This window comes from Onychomys torridus, chromosome 16 (assembly GCF_903995425.1).
Source record: "Onychomys torridus chromosome 16, mOncTor1.1, whole genome shotgun sequence".
Lineage (NCBI taxonomy): Eukaryota > Metazoa > Chordata > Mammalia > Rodentia > Cricetidae > Onychomys > Onychomys torridus.
The window spans coordinates 62,886,066-62,910,208 of record NC_050458.1 but is presented as its reverse complement, the minus strand read 5'-3'; the positions used below and the strand labels follow the sequence as shown (position 1 = coordinate 62,910,208).

General features: G+C 42.0%; 1 protein-coding gene across 5 annotated transcripts in view; it reads left to right on the top strand.

Annotated features, from left to right (window-relative positions):
- Nucleotides 1–24,143, top strand: part of Senp1 (SUMO specific peptidase 1) — a 55,852-nt gene that overhangs the window by 13,554 nt on the left and 18,155 nt on the right. For all 5 annotated transcript variants that reach the window (XM_036208861.1, XM_036208862.1, XM_036208859.1 and 2 more), the window contains 8 exons: nt 1,181–1,340; nt 5,383–5,554; nt 17,191–17,294; nt 17,377–17,660; nt 19,234–19,288; nt 22,155–22,193; nt 23,227–23,311; nt 23,634–23,789. In XM_036208861.1, coding sequence (XP_036064754.1) covers nt 1,181–1,340; nt 5,383–5,554; nt 17,191–17,294; nt 17,377–17,660; nt 19,234–19,288; nt 22,155–22,193; nt 23,227–23,311; nt 23,634–23,789 — 1,055 coding nt within the window. The remainder of the gene's footprint in view (nt 1–1,180; nt 1,341–5,382; nt 5,555–17,190; nt 17,295–17,376; nt 17,661–19,233; nt 19,289–22,154; nt 22,194–23,226; nt 23,312–23,633; nt 23,790–24,143) is intronic.

Sequence of the window (24,143 nt, the reverse complement as noted above, 5' to 3'; positions counted from 1 at the left end):
TTCTTTTAAAGACTATTGTATTGGGATAGAGTATTAAAAGACAGACTAAGGTGTGTGTGTGTGTGTGTGTGTGTGTGTGTGTGTGCGTGCGCACGCGCGCGTGCGCAAATGCTTGTGCATGTGTGTGTTGAGACAATCTCACTGTAGCCAAAGCTGGCCTTAAACTTGTGATTGTCCTGTCTCAGCCTCTCAAGTCCTGAGATTACAGATGTGTATCACCATACCCACCCTTTAAATAACATAAATGCATACTGTTGTGCAAAATTCTCTAAGTGTCCTTTGAAAGGAGAGCTTGAGAATATTGTTAGTATAAGACACAAATTCTGAGACTAGAGAATTTTCATTCATATGTTTCCACTGAAGCTCCTTAGAATTCCATAGCCTAATGTCTGAAGTTACTTTGTCAGAGTGGTTTTAATTCATGTGGTCCACCTAATAGAGATAGGAAGGCATAAAAATTATTCTGCTACTCCTAGCTAAAACTTGAAGAGGTTTTTGTCACTCTAGTTTATAATCCAGGATTCATAAAATTAAAATAATAAATAATCCTCAGTCTGATTGTAGTAGCAAATATGGGAGTATTGATGATACATCTGGTGACTGTGGCTTTAAGAAACTGAAGATCGTACTAGAACCAGAGGTATATATGGTCATTCTTGCCATAAGCCAGCCAGTATGGGCAGCAGTTCGATCTGTACTCTGAGAGATTCCCTGAGTATGGGACATGATAGCCACACAGAAAAAGTGACACCAGCTGCTTATTAAGCAATAACTGTTGTTCATTTGAATTACGGTCTCCTCGGCCCTCCACTTGCTGTCTTACTGGTCTGGCCTACCTTCTTTCAGGCCCAGGCCTGGGAGTGCTTGCAAGATATAGTTGGGGTAAAATGTTGACTTTTGGTGGACACCACGGAGTCACATTGATGCAGATAAGGCACATGGCTGTGGCAGGATTCAGCTCCTTCATCAATTTTCAGGTTAGTATGGCTGAATCACTTATAGTTTGTAGAAGTTCCCTTACTGCAGATTTATTGGCAGTTGAGACTGGGCTCTTTTTCCATGAGAGACATGGTAATATGCTACGTTACTTTGGAATGCAATGATGGAACATGGTTGCAATCATGAAAAGACCTAGATCTAGTTATTTGTTCAACTTATTCAAACTTTTATTTTATTTTAGATAACCCTTCCTCAGACAGTTTCCTTGGCTCAGATGACACAAGAACCTTCGGTCAAAGTGCAAATGGACAGTGGAGAAACTCCACCCCAGCATCAGCCTCAACGTTACAAAAATCAAGAAATAGCCGAAGTCTTTACCTCGAAACCCGAAAGACCTCAAGGTTAGTTTTTTGTCTACCTTCTTCCCAAATCCTTCTTCAGATATAAGAAAAAATAGATGTGCATTAGAATTTTCGATGAGTAATACTATTTTAGGGCTTCACACCATAACAAGATTACCAATCCATTTCCTTTGTACTGAATTTGGACGATAGCCGAATCTTATAAATTATCAGAAGAGACACTTTTGAAGGAAGTCCTGGTGGGTGTAAGTGTTTAGGACTCTTGAGGATAATGTTCCAATAGCCAGTACAAGTTCTAAAGTGGAAATGAAGTCAGTCTCTGCAACTTGAGTGGTAACAAACTCAGCAGAGTCTGCAGCCTTCCGCATGAGCTGGCTTGACACTGCTCCACATCTTGTGACTCTCAGAAAGGAAGGAAGGAGTCACCGAGAACCTTACTCCAGTTCATGAACCTCACTTATTCCCTTGCCAGAGCTATTTGCTCGTTAAAGACAGGTGTCTCAGATACTTTATTATTTTTAATATTTGATAGTGTTGGGAAATCATACCCAGGGAATTGTGTATGCTAGCAAGTGCTCTGTATTTCCAGCCCATCAGTATATTGATTTTTGTTTGTTGGAGATGAGATTTCATGTAGCCCAACCTGGACTCAAACTTAGTATGTAGGCAACCATGACTTTGGATTTCTGATCCTCCTGCCTCCAACACCTAGGTCCTGAGATTACAGATGTGCCACCATGCCTGGCTCCCAGCCCATGTATTAATAAAGCTCTTCTTCTTATAACTTCTTAAATTCTCTGTATATGTCTGAGGAATGAGGTCATTTAGTTTCTTGGTTAGCTAAGCTTTCTGACTGACTGAAACCAACAGAGTGGCTTTTGTCTACTTGAGAATTATCAGCACATGGACTCTGGAAATACACACTGTGGCTCTTGGGGGTCATTTTCACCACTTTTTAATCCCTCAATTATCTAAGAATTAGTACATGTATGTTGTGAGAATTAAAGTGTTGATAATAAAGTGAAAGCCTTTAAACTCCCACAGGCTCCTCCAAATCTCTCCCATCTCCGACTGTCTTGCGGGTAGCTAGCTGCACTCATGTTGGACACCGCACACTACGTGGGTTTTGTCCTCACTAAAATGTTCATGCATTATTTAACAAGTGACTTTTAAAAATTGGTAACACCATACTGTTATTTTTAATGAAATTATTATAAAAACAATATGTACGCTTTTAAAAAAATTTGAATCAATAAGCAAAAATAAAACGTCATATTTCTATCAACCTCAGGACAAACTTGTAAAAATCTTTTTTTGTCAAATATCTTTGGTGCCTTTAGACCTTTTTTCAAAGATGAGTTCACGCTATGCAACTCCTTTTTTTTTTTAAAGTATTTATTGTTAGTCTGTGATATGTATATGGTTTTGTGTGCCGTGGTAGCCCTGGAAATTAGAGGACAGTTCTGTGAAGTTGATACCTCCCACTTTTACTTGGGTCCCAGGGTCATTAGGTCATCAGGCTTGTACAACAAGTACCTTTAGTGTTTAAACTGTTTCATCAGCCCTGAATACTGGGCCTATTCTTCTCTCCTCAGCTTTCTTAGTATCATTTATGTCTCGTTTATTTGACCACTATCCTATGTAGTATCACACTTGTCAGCTGTCTCCCTGAAGTCTCCTGTGGTCTGGAATGGCTGGGGAGGAGGGCATGGGGTTGTTTGTGTTTTAATGGCACGACATTTTCCTGTGTAGTTGCCTTTGGAGTAGATAGGTTCCTTCTTCATCGTGTCGTTGTTTTATTCTCCATCCCCTGTGCTTTTGTAAGTTAACTTTTTTACTCAGAGAGAGAATGATACTGTGTTGTACCCCACTAGAAGAGAAACACTTGTTCCGGCTCTTCTGTCGTTAGTGACAGTAGATTGACATTGGACAAGAGAATTCACACTCTGGTCCCTGGTATACAGTTAGAGCGTGTGTGATTTGAATATCATCTGAATGTGGGTACTTTGGCATTATGTAAGTGAACAATTTCACTTTATCTAATCCCTTAGTAATTGCTGATACCAATTGGAAATCCTTAATGATTTTTAGAGTTAATGAAACTTTTTTTTATTGTTTCTTATTAGTTGGCACTGTTTTTTCATAAATTAAGGCTGTTTGATTACCCTGAAACACATCGTCTATTATGAGAAAGGTAGGATAGATGACTAGTTCTTTTTTTAAAATTCTAGCTTTCAAAGTAAGTTTTTAAAAGTGACTACTTCATATAGTTTAAATGAATTTTAATTATCATGATGAATTAAGTATGTTTTAATAGGCAAGTGTCTCCTGAGTTGTACCCCCAGCCTGCCTTTTCCTGCTTGAGTCGGTCTCCTAAGTCACCAGGTTGGCCTTGACCTTGTGATTCTCCTGCCATAGCTTCCTGAAGAGCTGGACTTGGAGGCCTGGGACACCAGCCCATCCTTGTTAGTCTCTTAATGTTGTTATTCTGACAGCTTTGGTTTGGTAACCTAGAATAGCTGGGAAGGGGACACTTACTTGTTTGCATTTTAGTGACATGGTTTTCCTGCCACGGTCCCCTTTGAATTTACTTCTGGCTCTGGTGGACTCAACCTCATCAAATGTGGGTAGGATGCTTGTTTCCTGGCATTACAAGATATCTTCATACTTTTGGGGGGTTGGTTATTTCAGTGTTGAGAAGACACACTTCAGGAAGCACAGGTACAAAAGACATAGAAAACCCATTGTTGGGCTGGAGAGATGGCGCAGAGGTTAAGAGCACCACCGACTGCTCTTCCAGAGGTCCTGAGTTCAATTCCCATCAGCTACATGGTGGCTCATAACCATCTATAATGAGATCTGGCGCCCTCTTCTGGCCTGCAGGGACACATGCAGGCAGGATGCTGTATACATAACAAATACATAAATCTTTAAAAACCATTGTCTTTGGCAGACACTTGCACCGCCACTGCGGTCTTGCTAGCCGTTCCCTCCCAGCCCAAGAACATAAGCCCAGGGTGGAATCTGGAGTCTTTTTCCTTCCCTTACTGTGTTATACATAAAAACCCATAGACTGTTAAAGTTAAGAGAGTATGTTTGCTTTTTGCTGTTCTTTAGATGTGGTCAGCTCATTTAGATTGAGACCATATCTATTGAGACCATAGTTTAATTTGTTGAATCTAGCTTAATCAGCTGTGCAACTATTTTGAGTCCTCAGGGAGGATGAAATGGAAGAAAAATTCATTTTGGTCTGAGTTAAGTACTTCAGAAAGGGCACAGATAATAAGAATCCACTGTGTGCTGTAGATCACAGTGTGCAGTACAGCCTATGGATCACAGAGCGTGCTGTACAGCCTGGTAGATAGAGCACAGAGTGTGCTGTACAGCCTGTGGATCACAGAGCATGCTGTACAGCCTAGTAGATCACAGAGCACCTGCAGCCTGGTAGATCACAGTGCATGTCATACAGCCTATAGAACACAGAGCAAGCTGTACAGCCTGTATGTAGATCACAGAGTGAGTTGTACAGCCTTGGGGGCGGGTGGGGTGTGTGTGAGGACTTCTGGTTGCTTTTCCTGGAGGAGGAGAGCCCTCTGTTGGCCCTGTAGAAAAATTTAAAATTCACTGTAAAAGTTCAGTTGTGAGACTTCAGCTTGATCCATCCTTACATGTTTAAAGTAATTCCTTCCAAAGAGCTTTAGGGCAGGACTGTGGAGTAGAAATGTGAGATATGGTAGGAAGGAGCCACATGTGCTTAGTGTGCTACTGCTCTGGGTTCCAACAAAGACTAGTCTGTCTGTTCTCCCTCTTGCCTCGTTATTTGCTATTTGGTTCTTGAGAAAGGAAATTCTAGATCATGGATCCAAGAAAAAGTTTTAATTATTTGAAAAATATATGCTTTAGCAATCTAAGACCTTTTAAGAAGCAGAACCTGATATTACAACTTCATGTGTTAAAGCTTATATATTTCCCACAAATGTACTAATGTCATTCTAGCTGTCTGTCTTCATATTATTTCTTAAAAGGAAAAATAGTCACTAGGTTTATCTTTTCTTACAAACTTTTTTTTTTTTTTTTTTAGTGGATTATCAAACACCTTTACAGGAAAGTCTAATCATCACTGCCATGTGTCTGCATATGAAAAGTCATTTCCTATTAAGCCTGTCCCAAGTCCATCCTGGAGTGGTTCATGTCGTCGAAGTCTTTTAAGCCCTAAGAAAATGCAGAGGCGGCATTTCAGCACAGCGGAAGAGGTAAGGAAAAGCTGCAGCCCAAGATGCTGAGGGCGGCTGGGCCTTCGTGCCCTGAAGCAGTTTTCCACGCGTGCACTTGTGAACATTGTATACCTAGCCTCTGGTGCTCTCTTTCCCATACTTATGCTTCTGAAAACTTTGCTCTGAGTTCTAAGATGTTGGAGGAACATTATTTCTCCTGCTGTCTTCTGTTCATGTTGTTCCAGAGCCTTTCTGAACTGATGTTTTCTTCAGTAAAACTGTGAACTCTGCTCAACATTTTTGCTTTAATAAAATTTGAGTTGGTAGAGCACCTACTCTTCTCACTAGGGACAGTTTTCTTCAGTATAAAGCAATATACGATAAGAAGGAACTTGTTTTTAAGAAGTTAGTTAGGGGCTGGGCATGGCTTAGTCAGTGAAGTGGTTCCCAACAGTATCAGGACTCGCACTCAGGTCCCAGCACTCACATACAAAGCTAGACACAATGGTACACGTTGATAATCCCGGTGCAGGGGAGGCAGAGACGGGCTGGGGCCGGGGCTCATCGGGCCATTGGCTAGCCTAAGAGCCTTACTCAAAACCAAGACAAACAGCTTCCTGAATGACACCCAGGGTTAACTATGGTGTCTACATGGATGTTTGCACATGCTCCCATGTGTGTGCATACACATGAACACACAGATTATTTTTTAAAGACAGTTGAATTGATTTGCCTCTTTTCATTATGAGCAAGATCTTGGGGGTTGTAGACTTTCTCAGAAGAAAGCTGTTCTGTTGACACCTGACTTGTTCTTTGCACTCAGTGAACTGAAGGGTGAGATTGTGACTGTAATAATAGCAAATGATTGGTGTAGCAAGAAGTATGTGTTTATTCAGTTACATATTTATTATGCATCTTATTAGTTTTAACTGGTTTCTGTAGAGATACAAGTGAATAATGATGACCTTACATTTGTATAGCAGTGTTTTAGTGTGCTTTCTATATATTAGTCTATTAAATAATTGAGTTCCTGTAACCCAATGAACTAGGTAAAGGTGAGTTTGTATTCATACCTTCCAGATCTGGAAAGAAGTCACCGGGCTATTATAGTGTAGCAGTCTAGCATGCAGGTCCTCTGAAGTTTTTGGTGTGGTTCCTTTCACACACCATGGTGATAATGGCTCCTGCCTAGCTTTGCTTATGGTACAGAGTCAAGAGTACAACATCACATGCTAGATAATTAGAGTTTGTTAACTGAAGATGGGTAACTATTTGAAAATGATAATGTTTAGGAAAGATGTGCTCTCCTGTGTTTTAAGTTTGTATTGAGTCTGAAATATCCGAGAGGAGAATGGCAGAATAGTCATTTAATAGGTTATAGGAGCAAAGACTACACAAGAAACTGGAACCTTCGCCATTGGTGATGGAGCTGAGTGACAAGGATAAAAGGGAGATCGGTACTGAGGGCAGTAGAGGGTTACTATGGAGACTGAGCCCAGAGCCGCGTTCATGGTGACTGCTCAACTGACTTCTCCACCCAGTTAATCTGTACTTCGCCTTTTGTGTCATTGAATGTTGTACCAAGGATGTATTGACACACACATAAGTAGTTTTCCTTCTCTTTTCCTTTGTGTGTGTGTGTGTGTGTGTGTGTGTGTGTGTGTGTGTGTTCTTGAGATGGAGGTTTCACTCAGTAGCCCAGGCTGACCCTCACCTCATTGCATAGTCCAGGCTGGCCTCAAATTCTTGATCCTGATGCTTCAGCCTCCTAAATGTTGGGATTACAGGTGTGAGCTGCTGTCCCTGGCTTAATTTCTTCTTAATTACTGGACTTGAAGGGTTTGTGCATGTTTTAGGATGAGCTATAGAAAGACCTATCTGGAAGGAGAACCAGAAGCAGAGCTGCTGAGTTGAGGCTTCCCAGGAGCCCCAGGGTCTTAAGTTCTCTGCCAGCTTGTCACTTGCCAGCCGTCCCTGCCCAGCTTCCTGTCACCTCCACTGCCATCCCAAGGACTTGGGCCAACCTTCTGGGACAGACCGAGTAAATGGAGAGCATGGAGCTGGGGCCCCTTCCTCCTGCAGCGTAGTGAGAGGGAGGAGCTGGGGCCCCTTCCTCCTCCTGCAGCACAGTGAGAGGGAGGAGCTGGGGCCCCTTCTTCCTCCTGCAGCACAGTGAGATGGAGGAGCTGGGGCCTCTTCTTCCTCCTGCAGCACAGTGAGATGGAGGAGCTGGGGCCCCTTCCTCCTGCAGCGTAGTGAGAGGGAGGAGCTGGAGCCCCTTCTTCCTCCTGCAGCACAGTGAGATGGAGGAGCTGGAGCCCCTTCCTCCTCCTGCAGCACAGTGAGATGGAGGAGCTGGGGCCTCTTCTTCCTCCTGCAGCACAGTGAGAGGGAGGAGCTGGAGCCCCTTCCTCCTCCTGCATTACAGTGAGATGGAAGAGCTGGGGCCTCTTCTTCCTCCTGCAGCACAGTGAGAGGGAGGAGCTGGGGCCTCTTCCTCCTCCTGCAGCACAGTGAGAGGGAGGAGGGTTGAACTCAGCCGTAGAGTGAGGTGCAGGAAATTCTGTGTCAAAGGAGTTTTGGTCTGTGTTCTCCAATTAAGCCACTTGTAGGCGAGTGTGATGAAATATTATAACAGGGCTGGAGAGATGGCTCAGAGGTTAAGAGCACTGACTACTCTTCCAGAGGTCCTGAGTTCAATTCCCAGCAACCACATGGTGGCTCACAACCATCTGTAATGAGATCTGGCGCCCTCTTCTGTATGCATAATAAATAAATAAAATCTTTAAAAAAAAGAAAGAAATATTAGAACAAATATCATTATCAATTGTTTAACAAATTGCTTATTATTTAATTATGAATATTACCAGTAATGCAGACATAATACTTTCTCCCCACTGAAACTAGAGGTTTTGTTTTTTGTTTGTTTGGTTGGTTGGTTTTGGTTTTTGCTTTTGTGTTTTGGAGACAGGGCCTCCTACATAGCCCTGCTGTTGTAGAACTCATTATGTAGGCCAGGCTGTTCTCAAACTCACTGAGATCCACTTACTTGCCTTTGCCTCCCAATTGCTGGGATTAAAGGTAGGTACCACCATGCCTAGCTGGAACTTGGGAATTTACAAACAAACAAAAAATTTCCTCAGAAATGTTGGAATCTACAAGAAGAAAGAATTTGCTTAGGGTAAAGAAGGAAGATGATGTACTAATACCTAGTTGAGAATTGGGATTTGTCTTTGAACTTGTGCAGTGCAGCACTGTGTACAAAATTGATGGTTAAGATACCACCACTACTGTGGTCAGTTGTAAAACAGGGCTTTTAAGACAGGATTTTAAAAAGGGCTAAAAATGGACAAGTAGTAACTGTGCAGCTATTGATTCAAAGGGCAACACTGAAGAGCTGTATTATCTAGCACAATTCAAATTAATTTGACCTCAGCCACATGTGATCACTGTGTGAGCTGCACAGATGTAGAGCATTCTGGGCTATTGTAACCTATGCAGTACTGTAATAGAGAATGTTTGGAAAGGAGAAATTGACGTGAACAAAAAAAAACTTAAATAATAGAAATGTAAGTCAAGGGCCAGGAAGATGGCTCAGTAGGTAAAAGTGCCTGCCGCCAAGCCTGACAGCCTGAGTTCGATCCCTGGGACCCACATGGTGGGAGAGAACCAGCTCCTACAAGTTGTCCCCTGGCCTTCACACGTGCCCACTCCCACTGAAATAAATGTGGAGTCAGGTGCTGCTGGGAGACAGCCCTGAGCAGCAGTTTGTGTGATGCTATAGTATAGTAGCTTCACCATCAGCCAAACAGTTTGGGTTTAGCAGAAACGTTTTTAACCATTTTGCTTCAGATTCATTTATATGTAAAGCTATTAAATTATGCAAAATGGAATGAGGACTATGAAGTTAGGATTCTAAATTACAGTAATTGATAGCAATAGGTTATTAGCTTGCTGAAATTCATTTTGTGTTCTCTTGTGTTTTTACAGTCTGATATCTCAGTTTTATACTGTACTCTTAGAGAAATGCCACCCAAGTGCAGGAGTTATCACGTGTCACTAATGACTTCACTCAGTGAGTGTGTGATGAACGTATGTGAGTACCTGCAGGCACACAATGAACATCTTTTATTCACCATTCTAACTTCTGCCTTCAGAAAATATCTTAACCGCAGTGAACTGTATTCTTTTTAGAAGCTGCATACTGTTAATTGTCCCAAAGAGTATTTTCTTGTTTGCCAAGCTGCTTGGAACCAAAGTAACTCTTTTCAAGTTGTCTATCTCTTTGAGTCTTCAGTTCTTCCTGTGTGATAGAATCTGCTCTGTATTAGTGTGTATTCACGGTACATAACAATGAATTTCATTGTAACATTTCATTCATGCATGGAAGTATTTGATCGTGTGAGCTCCCGGTTACCGTTCCCCAGGTCCTTTCCCTCGGCCAGATTAGCTCACTGCTCCACCATTTTCCCTTTTCTTCTTAGTGTTTGAAGACAGTGTGTTCTCCTGGCCTGCCTTGACACCTTGAAGCCCAGAGCAGCCTTTGTTTGTAGCGGTCCTCCTGTCTCAGCTCCACAGTGATGGAGTTACGGGTGTGTACCACCATCCCCCTAATCTAAAGTCCACATATGACACAAACACAGTGTTTGTCTGAGTCTGCCTTATTTAGCATTATGATCTCTAATTCCATTCATTTTTCTGCCAACAACACGATCACATTTTTTATAGCTGAATAATAGGGGTGTGTGTGTCTGTCTGTCTGTCTGTCTATCTATCTATCATATTTCCTTTATCTATTAATCCATTCATGGATAACTAAGCTGATTTATTAACTTGGCTATTGTGAGTAGTGCAGCCATAAACATGGTATTTTTTAAATGTTTTATTTAATTTTAATTTCATGTATACAAGTATTCTGCCTGCTTGTATATCTATGCACCACTTGCAAGCCTGGTACCCAAGGAAGCCAGAAGAAGGTATTGGATCTCCTGGAATTGGAGTTATAGATGGTTGTGAGCCACCATGTGTGTGGTAGGAATTGAACCCAGGTTCTCTGGAAGAGCAGTTAATGTTCCTAATCACTGAGCCATCTCCCCAGCACTAGATTTCTTTATTGTATACTGATTATCTTCTTGATTCCTTTGGGTATATAACCCAGAGTAGTGTAACAGAACTATGTATTATTTCTGTTGTTAGGTTTTTGAGGACCCTCCATACTAATTTCCCTGGTGGGAATTTCCCCCAACAGCATATGAGGTTCTTGACACACCCCATCCTCCCGAGCACTTGTTGTTGTGTTGTCTTGGTGACAGTCCTACCTGGAGTGAGGTAGAGTCCCAGTGTAGTCTTGATCTGCATTTCTCTGATCGCTAGAGATGTCAAACATGTTATTATGTATTATTTGTTCTGCTTTTGAGGACTGTCTTCCATTATTTACCCATTTCATAATTGGATTATTTATTCTTTGTTTTTTGTTTGTTTGTTTGAAGGGTTTTTACAGTCCTGGGAGTCAATCCCAGGGCCTTGAGCCATCCAAGATCTGTGCCACTGAACCACATCTCCAGTCCTTTTTTTTTTTATTTTTTTTTTTTGAGATGGGGTCTCACTACATAGCCCTGGCTGTCTTGGACCAGGCTGGACTTGAACAAAAAGATATCTGCCTTCCTCTGCCTCCCAATGGGGTCCAAGGCGTGACCCACTATGCCTGGCCTCTGGCCCAATTTTTAAATCCAGAATTCCTTTGGTACTTTCTGTTTTTCAGGTCTTCTGTGAAGGCTTAACTTTGATTTTGAATTGTTTTTGTACAGCGTGAGGATAAAACTGATTTTTCTTCAGTATGTTTTTGACACTTTCATTGAGAATCAGGTGGCTAAGAACTGTCTGGAGTTACTTCTGGAAGCCCTCCTCTATTGGTCTGTGTGTCTGTTTTGGGATGGTAGCATGCTGGTTTTGTGCCTGTGGCTTTGAGGTATAATTTGACAACAGATATTAAACTACTTCAGCGCTGCTCCTTTTGCCCAGGGTTATTCTGTCTGTTTAATGTCCTTCGTGCTTATATAGGAATTTAGGTCACTTGGTCGGTCGGTTTGTCTTTCTTCCTTCCTTTAGTTTTTTGAAACACGGTCTCATGGAACCCAGGCTGTGTTCAAAGATGACCTTAACTCTTGATTCTCTGCCTCCATAGTCAAGTGCTGGACTTATAGGCATGTGCCACCGTACCCATTTAGTGTTGTTTTCCTCCTGTTTCTGTGAAGAGTGATGTTGGAATTTTGATGGGGTTGTCATTGACTCTCTAGATCACGTTCAGTAATGGTTATTTTCACAGCCTTAACTCTGCTGACCCGTGAATGTGAGGAGAGTTCTTAGTGTCTTCGGTTTCTTGAGGCCTTGACCCATGTGGTTAGATTTAGTCCTCCATGTCTTTTGTATCCGTCCTCCCCTGCCGCGTTTGTGTGTTTGAAGCTGCTGTGAATGGATTGTTTTCCTGAAGTGGAGTTTTTTACTTTTTTGGTTGTTTTTGCTTTTTTTGGTTTTTGTTTGCAGCTCTTTGCGGTTTGTTGTGTGAACAGTTACACTAGTCCAAGTTAAAGCGAAAACCCCAAATGGCTGCGTTGTACAGGCTGTGAGGGTTTTAAACCTGGGACAAGGGGCAGACGGGAAACTCCTCACTGCAAGGAAATCCTCAAGTACATCTCAAAGAACAGCAGCCACTTAGGATCCATGATCCTCCAGCTGATTCTCCTTAATCAGTGTCTATCGGGAACTGGCATATATATTCTTGAACTGGTCATCCTAAACTGAATTACTTCTCCAGATTCTTAATGTTCCATTACAGCCCACTGCAGGCAAATTTCTCTTTAAATTAGTCTCTTTTTAATCTTAATCATCGGCAGTCCCTTGGACAGTAATGAGGCTCTTTCTGCTGTTTCTCTTTTGAATTCTCTCTCTCTCTCTCTCTCGCTCTCTCGCTCTCTCTCCCTCTCTCCCTCTCTCGCTCTCTTGCTCTCTCCCCCCTCCCCCCCCTCCCTCCCTCCCTCCCTCCCTTTGTTTGGTTTTTGGTTTTTGGAGACAGGGTTTCTCTGTGTAGTTTTGGTGCCTTTCTTGGAACTCATCTGTAGCCCAGGCTGGCCTCAAACTCAGAGATCTGCCTGCCTCTGCCAGGATTAAAGGCGTGTGCCACCACCACCTGGCCTCTGTTGAATTCTTACATGGATACAACTCTTAGTGCCAGCAGGAAGCAGTTCATCACCCTTACATGCATCAGCAAAGAGGTTGAAAGTGGAGATTCTGGGTAGCAGACATTGTATGATTCTTCTTCCTCAGTGGCTTTGGCAAAGGCTGGTGGGAGAAATGGGGTATATTTAGTTTTTATACTGCTACTTTGTTGGAAGTATTTACCAAGCATAAAAGTCTTTTTTTTTTTTTTTAAGATTTATTTATTTATTATACATACAGTGTTCTGTCTGCATGTGTCCCTACAGGCCAGATGAGGGCACCAGATCTCATTACAGATGGTTGTGAGCCACTGTGTGGTTGCTGGGAATTGAACTCAGGACCTCTGGAAGAGCAGCCAGTGCTCTTAACCTCTGAGCCATCTCTCCAGCCTGCATAAAAGTCTTTTAATGGAGTCTTTGGGTTTTAAGTACAGGATTGTATCATTACCAAATGGGAGTGACTTGATGGCGTCTTTCTTTCCCATTTGTAGCGTGTTTTTCTTGCCTTAGTGCTCTAGCTAGAGATTGGTAAGTAAGAATGAGCACCTGTGTTTTGTTCCTGATTTGGTTCTGTTTTTTCCGAGACAGGGTTTCTCTCTGTAGCTTTGGTGCCTTTCCTGGAACTCGCTCTGTAGACCAGGCTGGCCTCGAACTCACAGAGATCCGCCTGGCTCTGCCTCCCGAGTGCTGGGATTAAAGTCATGCACCACCACTGCCCAGCTGAAAATACCGCTTTTTCTTCTCTCCCTCTTTGTTGATATCATACTGTAGTAATTCCTCAACTTCATCTTCAGTACTTCTATTCTTTCCTCTACCTGGTTTGTCGTCTTATTTTTTTAACATTTATTTGTTTTGTTTGTTTGTTTGTTTGGGGGTGTGTGTGCATGCACACACATCCACATCACGGCACTCGCTGGCATCAGTGCTTTTCTCTACCATTTAGGTCCTAGAGATCAAACGTGTGCCATCAGGGTTGGGTCTTTATTCACTGAACCATTTCTGCAGCCCTTAATAAAACAAAAATTTCTAAATTTTCCTTTCAGATTTTTTTTTCTTTTCTTTTGTTATGGCTTTGAATGTGTTGTCCCTTTGCTGATTTTTTTTTTTTTTTTTTTTTTTGTCAAAATCTTCAGCTGACTTCTTCATTCATCTGTTTATTTAAATTCTGTTGTGGGTCAGTGATTGGTAAGGTTTGTGTGTGAAGTTTGAACTAGCTGGTACATTGTTTTAGGAGGTAGAGGAACCTTGTGGACATGGGCCCTAACTGGCAGAGGGAGGGCCATGGGCGCAGAGCTTGGAGATTATAGTCCAGCTCTCCTACAGCCAGCCTTGACCTGAAGGCTGACACCCAACTGGGAGCCACTGTAGCCACTGTGCCTGCCCCGCTGTGAGGGAGTGTGTCCTGAGCTGGGAGCCAGTAAATTCTTTCAAGTGTTCTGTCACAGTGACAAGAAAGGTAACTAACCAACTGATCATTTCTTAAACTAGTTCTTTTAATTTTTTTCTCTTACTTCCACCATATTGGTATCTTGTGTTTCTATGTTGTGATTTGGACATCTATAAGGATGTCTTTTTTTGTGAATGTGCATGTGTATGTGTGCGTGTTCACTTGTGCGAGGGATCTATATTTGTGTGAATGTGTGCATGCATGTAGAGGGCCCAAACTCATGTCAAGGATTTTCCTCCATAGCAGTCCACCTTACTTATTGAGGCAGGGACCCTCACTTCAACCCTGAACTCACCCATATAACTAGTCCAGCTAGCCAGCTTGCTCCAGGAAGCCTTTCTCCACCTGTGAGCACTGGCATTGTTGACTGGCTGCCATTCCCAAAGGCATTCAGTTGGTTCTGGATATCCAAACTCCTCGTCCTTACGCTTGCATGCCAAGAGCCTTATCCTCAGCCTGGACAGCTGTCTTTGTGGTTTTACCTGGGAGGAGCAGCCTTTTCCTGGGGGCTCAATCCTCACATCACTCAGAATGGAACAATCAAATTGCCATGACAGCAACAACACAAAGCAAAACAAACATAATAAAACAATTTTGATGACTACTAGACCATTAACATAGGGAAAAGGGGAGGCAAAAATAATGTAGACTGTACTGGGAACTTAAAGATTAATAAAGGTAAAAGGGATAGAAACAAAAGGATAAGACGGGAACACAGGAAGGAAAGAAAGAAGGAAGCAAAGTTAAAGGAAAAGACTAGTCTACAAAAACAAAGACTTGTAATGTTTTCTACCATCATTCCTTCAGAGCCAGAGGGAAGACTCAGGTCCTCCTTTTCTGGCTGGTAATGAAATCCTGCTGCTCAGTCCTTGGTTTCACAGGATGCTGGCTATCAAGGAAGGGTCTAACCCCAAGGTCCTTCAAGCCTGCCATCTAACTAGAACTGCTGGTTGTCAGTCGGGCTGGGTACACTCTCAGCCTCACCCTTAAGAGTCTCTCCAGTTCCTGTGTTCCTTTAGGTCACCTTTCTCTCTCTCCATGCTGTTGAGCTGTCCCGTCCCTTCCTGATTGCTCATGTTCTTTCTCTTGGAATAGTCTCTCCTCTGTTCCCCTGACTGTTGTCATTTATGGCATCCCACAAGAACTTCCAACTCTTTATCCTGAAGAACTTAAGCATTATCTCAAACACTAGACTAGGTCATCAGTTTCATGGCTACAATATGAATGTGCCAGGCATAAAACGGTGTGGACCCCAACGCCCTGCGAGACATCGCAAACTGTTGTTTTCTCCTTGGGGTCTGTTTGTCCACCAGATGCTTGCCTAATTCTTCCTTTTGTTTTAATCACTTAGCTGTTCAACTTTCAGGATAGTTGGAGTTGTCCTGCTTCACAGTTTAAATCCATCTAGTAAACGAGTCACATTATAATGACAATATAATTGTAATTTTCTCTGAAGCAACAGTGAAAGATCCAGGGAGAAAACTGTTAGTGTCTGGTCACTTTTCACTTTTGTAGTTAGCTGCTTTAGTTAATTCGGGGTGGGGGTGGGGTTGTTGTTGGTTTGGTTTGGTTTTTTGTTTTGGTTTGGGTTTTTGTTATTGTTGTTTGTTTGTTTGTTTTTTCAAGACAGGATTTCTCTGTGGAATAGCCTGGCTGTCCTGGAACTCACTCTATAGACCAGGCTGGCCTCAAACTCACAGAGATCTGCCTGCCTCTGCCTCCCAGTTCATTCTGCTTTTAATAAACATTTGTAGGACTGGAGAGATGGCTCAGATGGCTCTTCCAGAGGTCCTGAGTTCAATTTCCCAGCAACCACAGGGTGGTTCACAGCCATCTAAAATGAGATCTGGTGCCCTCTTCTGGCGTGCAGGTATGCATGCAGGCAGAACACTGTATGCATAGTAAATAAATAGATCTTCAAAAAAACCCAAACATTTGTAATTATATAAAATGTTAATGCACTTACTGAATGTGCATAATAGAAACCCCAACACAGTGAATTTCACTTTGTAAAGACTGGCACTGAAGAAAGCAGTTGGGCGTTTCTTAGTGAGCTCAACATTGTAGAGTAGATGCTTTGCAGGGTGACAGGTCCTTACAGACTCCTTTCTCCCAGTGACCTCCTTTGTTCTGTGCTTCTTTTGCACAGGTCTTAAAACCTGAAGTACATTCCTGTCTTGGGCTTTGTATTTGCGTGTGTGTGTGTGTGTGTGTGTGTGTGTGTGTGTGTGTGTGTGTGTGTGTGTGTGTATACTTCCTTCCTTGGTTTAGGTTTCTGCTGAAATGTCATATTTTTAGAGAGATTGTATCTTCCTGCTGTTCCCCTCCATCAATTTGTATCCACTTGCTCTTTAATTTTCTTCATGCTGTGAACAAGTTTTGATTGACAGTCCCTGTAATAACTATAATATAAACTCCACAAAGGCTGAAAATTTATTTTATTCAATGCCAAATCTCAAATGACTAAAACATAGTAGATGTTCAAGTCCGTGAGTAAATGTTACAGATTATATGTGTTTTTTTTTTCCCTAAACACTAAATTGAGACTTAGAGAACAATAAATGATTAAATGGTGGAGATGGACTCCATCTTCAGAACACACTTGCCCCTGCATGGAAGAGGGAGTGTTGGCAAGGTAACGGCCTCTGACAGAGTTCTTCACTGTGTGCTTACCTCCTCGGGACTCAAGGGACTGATCAGGATTCTAATTCAGAAGTCTTAAATGTTTTATTTCTGGGCTCATTATCATTTGAGTGATTAAATAATTGCTTCATGGCTTTCTGGTTTCACATTCAATAGCTTCTCAGCACTGTTATATCCACCATAGTTTTCCAAAACAAGCTATCTGAGATTTAATTCTACTTAGCTCCTCTTAGCATACTTTGAGAGTGTCGTCAATGTACAGTACTTCTCTACCTTCAAACCGCTAGGCTTTGGCAGAGCTTCTGAACATCCACATGCTAACTTGAGAACTGTGTGCCTCATGGTTAAGATCTTTTCTTGTCTCCTTACAGACAGTTAAGGAAGAAGAAAAAGAGATCTACAGGCAGCTGTTGCAGATGGTCACAGGGAAACAGTTCTCTGTAGCCAAGCCCACCACACATTTCCCTTTGCACCTGTAAGTCACAAAAGTAGCTTTCATGTGGACGTTGCTTCACAATCTGCTGTTCGACATTGAAACTCTGCCCTCCTTTTACTAGATCTCGATGTCTTAGTTCCAACAAGAACTCCCTGAAAGACTCCCTGTTGAGAAATGGAAACTCTTGTGCATCTCACGTCTTTGGCTCTGATACTTCATCCTCTGGATCTGCTAGTGTTGTAACTGCCCAGGAACCGCTGTCCCACAGCGCATTTCCCCTGTCGGCTTGTGCCCGAGACTCTGCACTTGGACCCAGAGCCTCCGACCCTTACCAGCAGTCTCGTCCTCACCTCTCTACTCCACCTCAGCCAAGTAACCTGCCAGCATCAAATACACAGTCTGAAGGTGAGTGATACCGTCAGCAGCTACTCAGTGTAGCTGTTGCAGGCAAAACTGGCATATGTACAACTTCATACCTATGGAATTCTAATTAAATACCTAGAATTCCGTTAGCATGCCATGATGAACCCAAACAAACCCACAAATAAAATTTATTCCTCCGTTTTCTCCTTTTTCTCTCCCCCACTTCCATCCCTTCTTCCCGCCCTTCCTTTTTTTAAAGGTTATTCTTTTTCCTGCATACAAATGGCTTGGTATAATACTTTATTTACTAATTTTTTAAAGGGTCTTGTTATATACCCATGGCTCTTGGCACTTGCTATATAGTAGGCTGGCCTTGAACTTGTGGCAGTCCTATACCACCTTGACTTCCAGAGAGCTGGGATTACAGGCATACTCCACCTTGCTAGGCTAAATATTTTAACTTCCTGAGCAAATCCAAGAGTCAAAGCTCACTCGCCCAACTGCTTCAATGATTTCTTTTTGTTTCTCTTACTTTACAATGCAAATGGGGTTCTCTGAAGTTCTGAGAATTTTCAAACATTAAATGAGTATTTATCATATAATCTTTAATTTTGATAGAAGCTTTTTGCATTTCATGGTGGTTGAAAGTTTTAGAAGCAAGAATATCCTGCCCAACTCTTAGCTAACCCAACTATCCAGTCTGAGCAGTGGTGGTGGTAACAATTTTGTTATGTAGTTATCCTCATTTAGATTAAGTGGTCAGATAGTCAGGTTCTTTTGACACACAGCACCCATCTCTTAAGGCTCTCTCTTCCCTTCTCAGTTCATTTGATTTATTATTATTATTTTTTTTTCATTACTTTCTGAAAATTATTAATTGGGAATTTAATTTTTAGTGATATCACTAACTACACTTGAAAACTTGTGTTACATTTTATAAAATGATTTGCTAAGAACTATCTTTTTTATTGTATTTTTTTAAATGTTGTAATTTAACTTAAGAGAACTATGTTATTTTCCAGAAATCTAAAATAAAAAAATACTCAAACCTCAGAAGTGCATGTCATGTAGGAGATACTGAGATAAAGCTAGACTGGAATAAACATTCGACACGACATTGCATCATGCCCTCGTACTGTAAATAAATATTCTAGTGAGGGAATAGTCCTGGTACTTGAGAAGGACTTTGAAATACAATGATAAAATTATGTTTATAAACCCTGCCTTTGTCTTTCAATTTCTTCCTGTTTTCCTGTTCCCTTCTTTTCACCTTATTTAGTATATTATAAACTCCAGACTTTCAAAGTTGTGGTATGCTCTTGTTCCTAGAAACAGGAGGAGGGTCGAAGCTGACAGACAGATGTGCCTGTGTTCCTAATGACTTACTTATCTGTGAGGCATAGCTCTTCCCAGGACCTGTTTCTGGGCTCAGTAAAGTGAAACTGTTCTTCTTTCCATCTTGAACTTTATCCTTACCCAATCTGTCGGTAACCCTATCCTTAACGCTGTGTTTGCAGCATAGAACGTAACACAGTGCAGAAGCTTGAACTGAAGGCGACCTAGGAAATGGTGGGATGTCACTCACAATGACATGCTCTTGTGTTTCTTTGTTTAGGATCAGACTCTGTGATTTTACTCCAAGTGAAAGAATCTCAGACTCCAGCTTCCAGGTAAATCTAGGGGAAGGGTCGGCCATTTCCTTCCTTAGCTACAGTTCTGCACTGAAAGTCACATGGCATAAAACTGTGTGTTCAAGTTATTTCAGTGACTTCCTGTCCATCTTTTTCCTCCAACCTTCACTCTTCATTGTGTCTCCCACCGTACTGAGCCCCCCGTGGTCTGCCTTCCATGCTGTAACCAGTTACCTTTCTGAAATTCATGTCTAATCAGTAAAGAGCTTCCGTGATCATTAAATTATTAAATTATTCTCCTGCGCTTTCTTCCCTTTAACGAGTATCTCTTGAGAACCTACTGTGTGTCAGGTATTGGTATAGACATTAGGATAGCAAGCGTGACTAAGACTCCCTGTTCTCAAGGAGCTGCATTTTATTTTTGTGTTTGGTGTTTTGTTATTGTCGTTTTTGAGGCAGGATCTCACTGTGTAGCCCTGGAACTTGCCATGTAGACCAGGCTAGCCTTGAACTCACAGAGAGCCGCCTGCCTTTGCCTTCCAAGTGCTGGAATTAAAGGTGTGCCAGCACACCCAGTTATAAGGAGCGTCATGTTATATAACGCTCCTGACAGGTGACAGAATGTTGTCTTAGCCCAGTCCCCTTCTTTGCAGCTCCCATGTGTATTCTAAGCTTCAGGTATTCTTTAAAGTTCTCTGTGTTAAGTCTTCCAAGGAGACTTTATTAGATTCATTGTTTCTTACATGGTGTTTAGAGTCAGGGCTAACCTCTGCTTTTTAGCTTTTTTTGGCCTTCATGTAAATCTGTTATTCTCTTGAACCAAGCTTGTCAGTGTGAAGAGTGACATAAAGTTGGTCCAGCACTTAGAGTGCAGGCAGGAAGATCATCATCCTCAGCTACACAATGAGTTTGAACCCAGCCTGGGCTACATGAGACCTTGTCAAGTGATGATGATGTATAATAGTATGATGCTTAGTGCTTTCAAATGTGTCTCACAGAAAATTAAACAAAAGCTAGGATTCTTTCCTGGAAGATGTTGATATTAGATAGAATACTCCCAGCTTCTCATTGGTTCTTTACTAAGTATGCCTTTCCTTTATGGGGGATTTCTCCTAGAAATGACTTGAAGAAGCGTGAGCTATTTAACAAGGCAAATGGGGTAGTGTCCTTGGCTGGATTAAAGCTGCTTTTACAGGACTTGGCTGCTTGGCCTCTAGGTTTAGTTTCAGCCGCTGCCTTTTAGTTAAGTTCCAACAGTGAGGACCTGCCCTGTTTGCATTTGGTGTCCACACCTCTGTACTCTATACACTCTTGAGTCTTCTGCATGGGATTCCCCTTCTTTGCTTGACCACTGATTAATTCTGGCTTTTCAAAATCTGATTCAGTTGTTACTTTTTTTCTAGATGGTGTTTGAGTTTCCCAGATGACATTAGAAACTCCACCCTCCCTCTATCTTTATCACTAACGTCTTTGCATGTAACCACCCAGTGCTAATTTTAGTGCCTCATATGTGATGGGTGCTTCGTAAGTCAATCTTTCCTAAATAAGTGATCTGCCTAGAAAGCCCAAAGTGCCCTTGAGTAGCCCAAGTACTCAGTTTCCCTTGTTATTTAATGTGTTAGCATCCCAAAAGGCATGTCAACGTGAGAAGAAAAAAAACATAGTCTGGAATTGGACCAATAAGGCTTATAATACTAGTTGTTCCAATACAGATTGTCCTTCTGAGCCTCAGGGTGGTTTTGTTTTCTGTAAAGTATGAGTCATAATTTCGTGTTACATATTATATTGAAGATGAACTAATGTGGAGATTCTCATGAGGCTTAACAACATATAAAACTACTATAGCAGTTTTACATACAGAGCAGTTATATAAGAAATGCTGTATGATCTCTTTAGAAATGCAGTTCCCTAATATTGTCCTTCCTGAGCCAATAGATACCTTAGTCCACTGAAGAGAAGTACTTGCCCCTACATCATACATTTATTCAGCCATCATGGGTCTGCTCTGTACCAGGCAGTATTCTAGTTGTAGAGGATACAGTAATTTATAAATAGACAAAAATCTCTATTCGCAATCAAATTTGTCTTTTGATAAGGAATGCAGCCGAACCATGACCTGCTCATGTGAAGCCCTGAGTACTTGTCTTCTGTCTCTGTGTCTTGTAATAAACGTCTTCTCGTGCTGGGTCGTCTCTCGTCATACTCTAAAACCACACTGCTGCTGCTGCTGCTGGTTTCTGAGCTGTCTGTCTTGGTTGATACAGCAGGTGCTCATTGAGCCCCAGGGAGCAGCTCTCATTAGCCTTGTGACAGTGAGGAGGCAGAACAGTGTTCTCCTTGCCACGTCCCAGCCTAAGGGTGACTGGGAACTCGGAACTCTAACCCACTGTCCTTTACACACCTTGACGCTGACAGGAAGTGACTTGCTCAGAACCACAGAACTAAATGGAGCCAAGTCTCCACTTTGAAATTGGAGCTCCATTTACTTGTTTTATGGACCTCAGAGGTTTCCTTTGGAAAAGTGTTGATGGTAGATCCCTTAGTTAGAGGTTTGCAAAGAGAGAAGGCAGTTGAGGGAAAGCTGTTAGAGCAGTTAGCCTTGTAGACTGGAATAGGCCTGTCGTCTTTGGAGTAGAGCTGATGCTTGTCTCTGCCGATGCTCATCGGTTCCCTTTTACTTATGCACTCTCATGCAAGAGAGCGGGGCTGAATGAACTTCATTCCCTCTGAGCGTTGGGTCATCCTTTTAGTACATGTTCTTAAAGTTTCAATTAGTTACTTTGTGTCAGTTGGATATCTTTTATTCCATACTTGCAAAGTAGTTTTACAGTTAAGTGATTGCTTTTGTTGGTGAAAGTATTTGATTTTCCCTTAACTCCTGTTTATTTTCTTTCCCTATCTGTAGTCCTGCTTTCTTCCAGGCAGAGCTGTGGATCAAAGAATTGTAAGTCATTGTTTTTCATATTTTTTCTTCTCATTTTATTTTCATTTAGAAGGAAATTAAACAACTAAGATTATCCTAATTGTTTTTACTCAGTAAGAATTACCTATTTGCTACAGAGAAAGTTCCAGGACAGCCAGGGACACACAGAGTAAATCTGGAACAACCAAAAACCAAACCAAAAAGAATTGCCTGTTTGTACTCTTCAAGTATTGGGTTCTTAAGATACAATAGGTTTTTTTTTTTCAGATTTTAATATTTTTATTTGATGTGTATGAGTGTTTTGCCTGCATGTATGTGTGTGTCTTATGAAGGGGATGCAGGATCTCCTGGAACAAGAGTTACATTGTGAGCCTTCATATGGGTTCTGGGAACTGAACCCAAGTCCTCTGCGGTTCTTAACCACTGAGCCATCCTTCAGCCCCAGCTAGGAGATTTCTGTTTGCACATTTGTCAACTGTGTAACAGGTGCTGCAGCTAGATTGAATTGGGAACTATTCCAGCGTTAATGCTGTATAAAAAGGAAAGTAAATGCCTTTACTTTGTCACTTGATACACAGTTGAGTTGTTAGGGAGTTTAAGAAATAACTGAAAGCACTTAGTTTAAAGCCCCAAAACCTTTTCAGTTCTCCTTAGCCCCTGGTCTTTGTGGGTCTAAATGCACACTACTTAGCTGTAGCTTTGACAGTGTGCTGCTTTCTCTGGGCTCAGTTCTGCTTTTGAACATAGAGTTCAGCTTTGCTCTCCCCACTAGACTGTGTCTTTACTCTTAAGACACACGCTTTTGAAACGAGACTATTTATTTACAAATACCCACAGACGTCACACCTGTTATACTTAAGTTACTCCAGGAAGTGTGATAGAATAGTTTCAATAACCACGTTGTTTGGCTGTGTCTAAAAACGTAAGTGTGCTGAGGTCTGAGTGAGTGTATCTGTGGGAGCTCTATAATGCTGGTTAGCACAGTGATTGCAGAGGCATGATGGGTACGGTCGGGCTGCATGCGGGTGTGATGCTGCTGCTCTCCATTTTCTAGAACGAGTGTGTATGACTCTCGAGCCCGGGAGAGATTCCGCCAGATTGAAGAACAGAAGGCATTGGCACTGCAGCTTCAAAACCAGGTGAGGGGACCGCCAGGGTGGCCACAGCCATCGCAGCTTCAGTCATGGGGTGCAGCCCCCTCTAGGGCCTCCTCAGAAACCACTTGGTGCACCTGCTTACATGCAAGCAGAGGACTCACACATAAAAAGTAAAAATAAATGAAATGTTTTCTGAAAAAGACTATAAAATAAATAGCACATCCAGGTTGAAACTGTTGGGGGCTTAACTGTGTCTGAGTGATGACTGTGCACTCATGTAGTAGCATAGCATTTATTGTAAATGGCCCATATGCCAGACTGACTCACCTCACAGAAGTCAAGTGATAGATTTCTATGTCTCCAGAGATTGCAGGAACAGGAACATGCAGTGCTTGATTCCATAGAACTGCACCTTCGTGTACCTCTTGAAAAGGAGATTCCTGTCACAAACACCCAGGAAACCGGGAAAAAAAGTCACCAGCTAACTGATAGTGAAGACGAATTTCCTGAAATTACAGAGGTAAAATACACACTGAAAATTACAGCTGGGTGGTGGTGGTGCATGCCTTTAATCCCAGCACTCGACAGGCAGAGGCAGGTGGATCTGTAAGTTTGAAACCAGCCTGGTCTACAAAGCAAGTTCCAGGACAGCCAGAGCTGTTATACAAAGAAACTCTGTCTCAAAAAAATCAAAGAGAGAGGGAGGGAGGGAGGAAAGAAGAAGGAAAGAAGGAAAGAAGGAAAGAAGGAAAGAAAAATCCTACAGTAGAGTGTAGTGGCACACGCCTTTAGTCCCAGCAACCAGTGGAAGAGGCAAGTGGATTTCTGCATTTGAGGCCAGCCTGGTCTACATAAATGTTCCAGGCCATCCAGA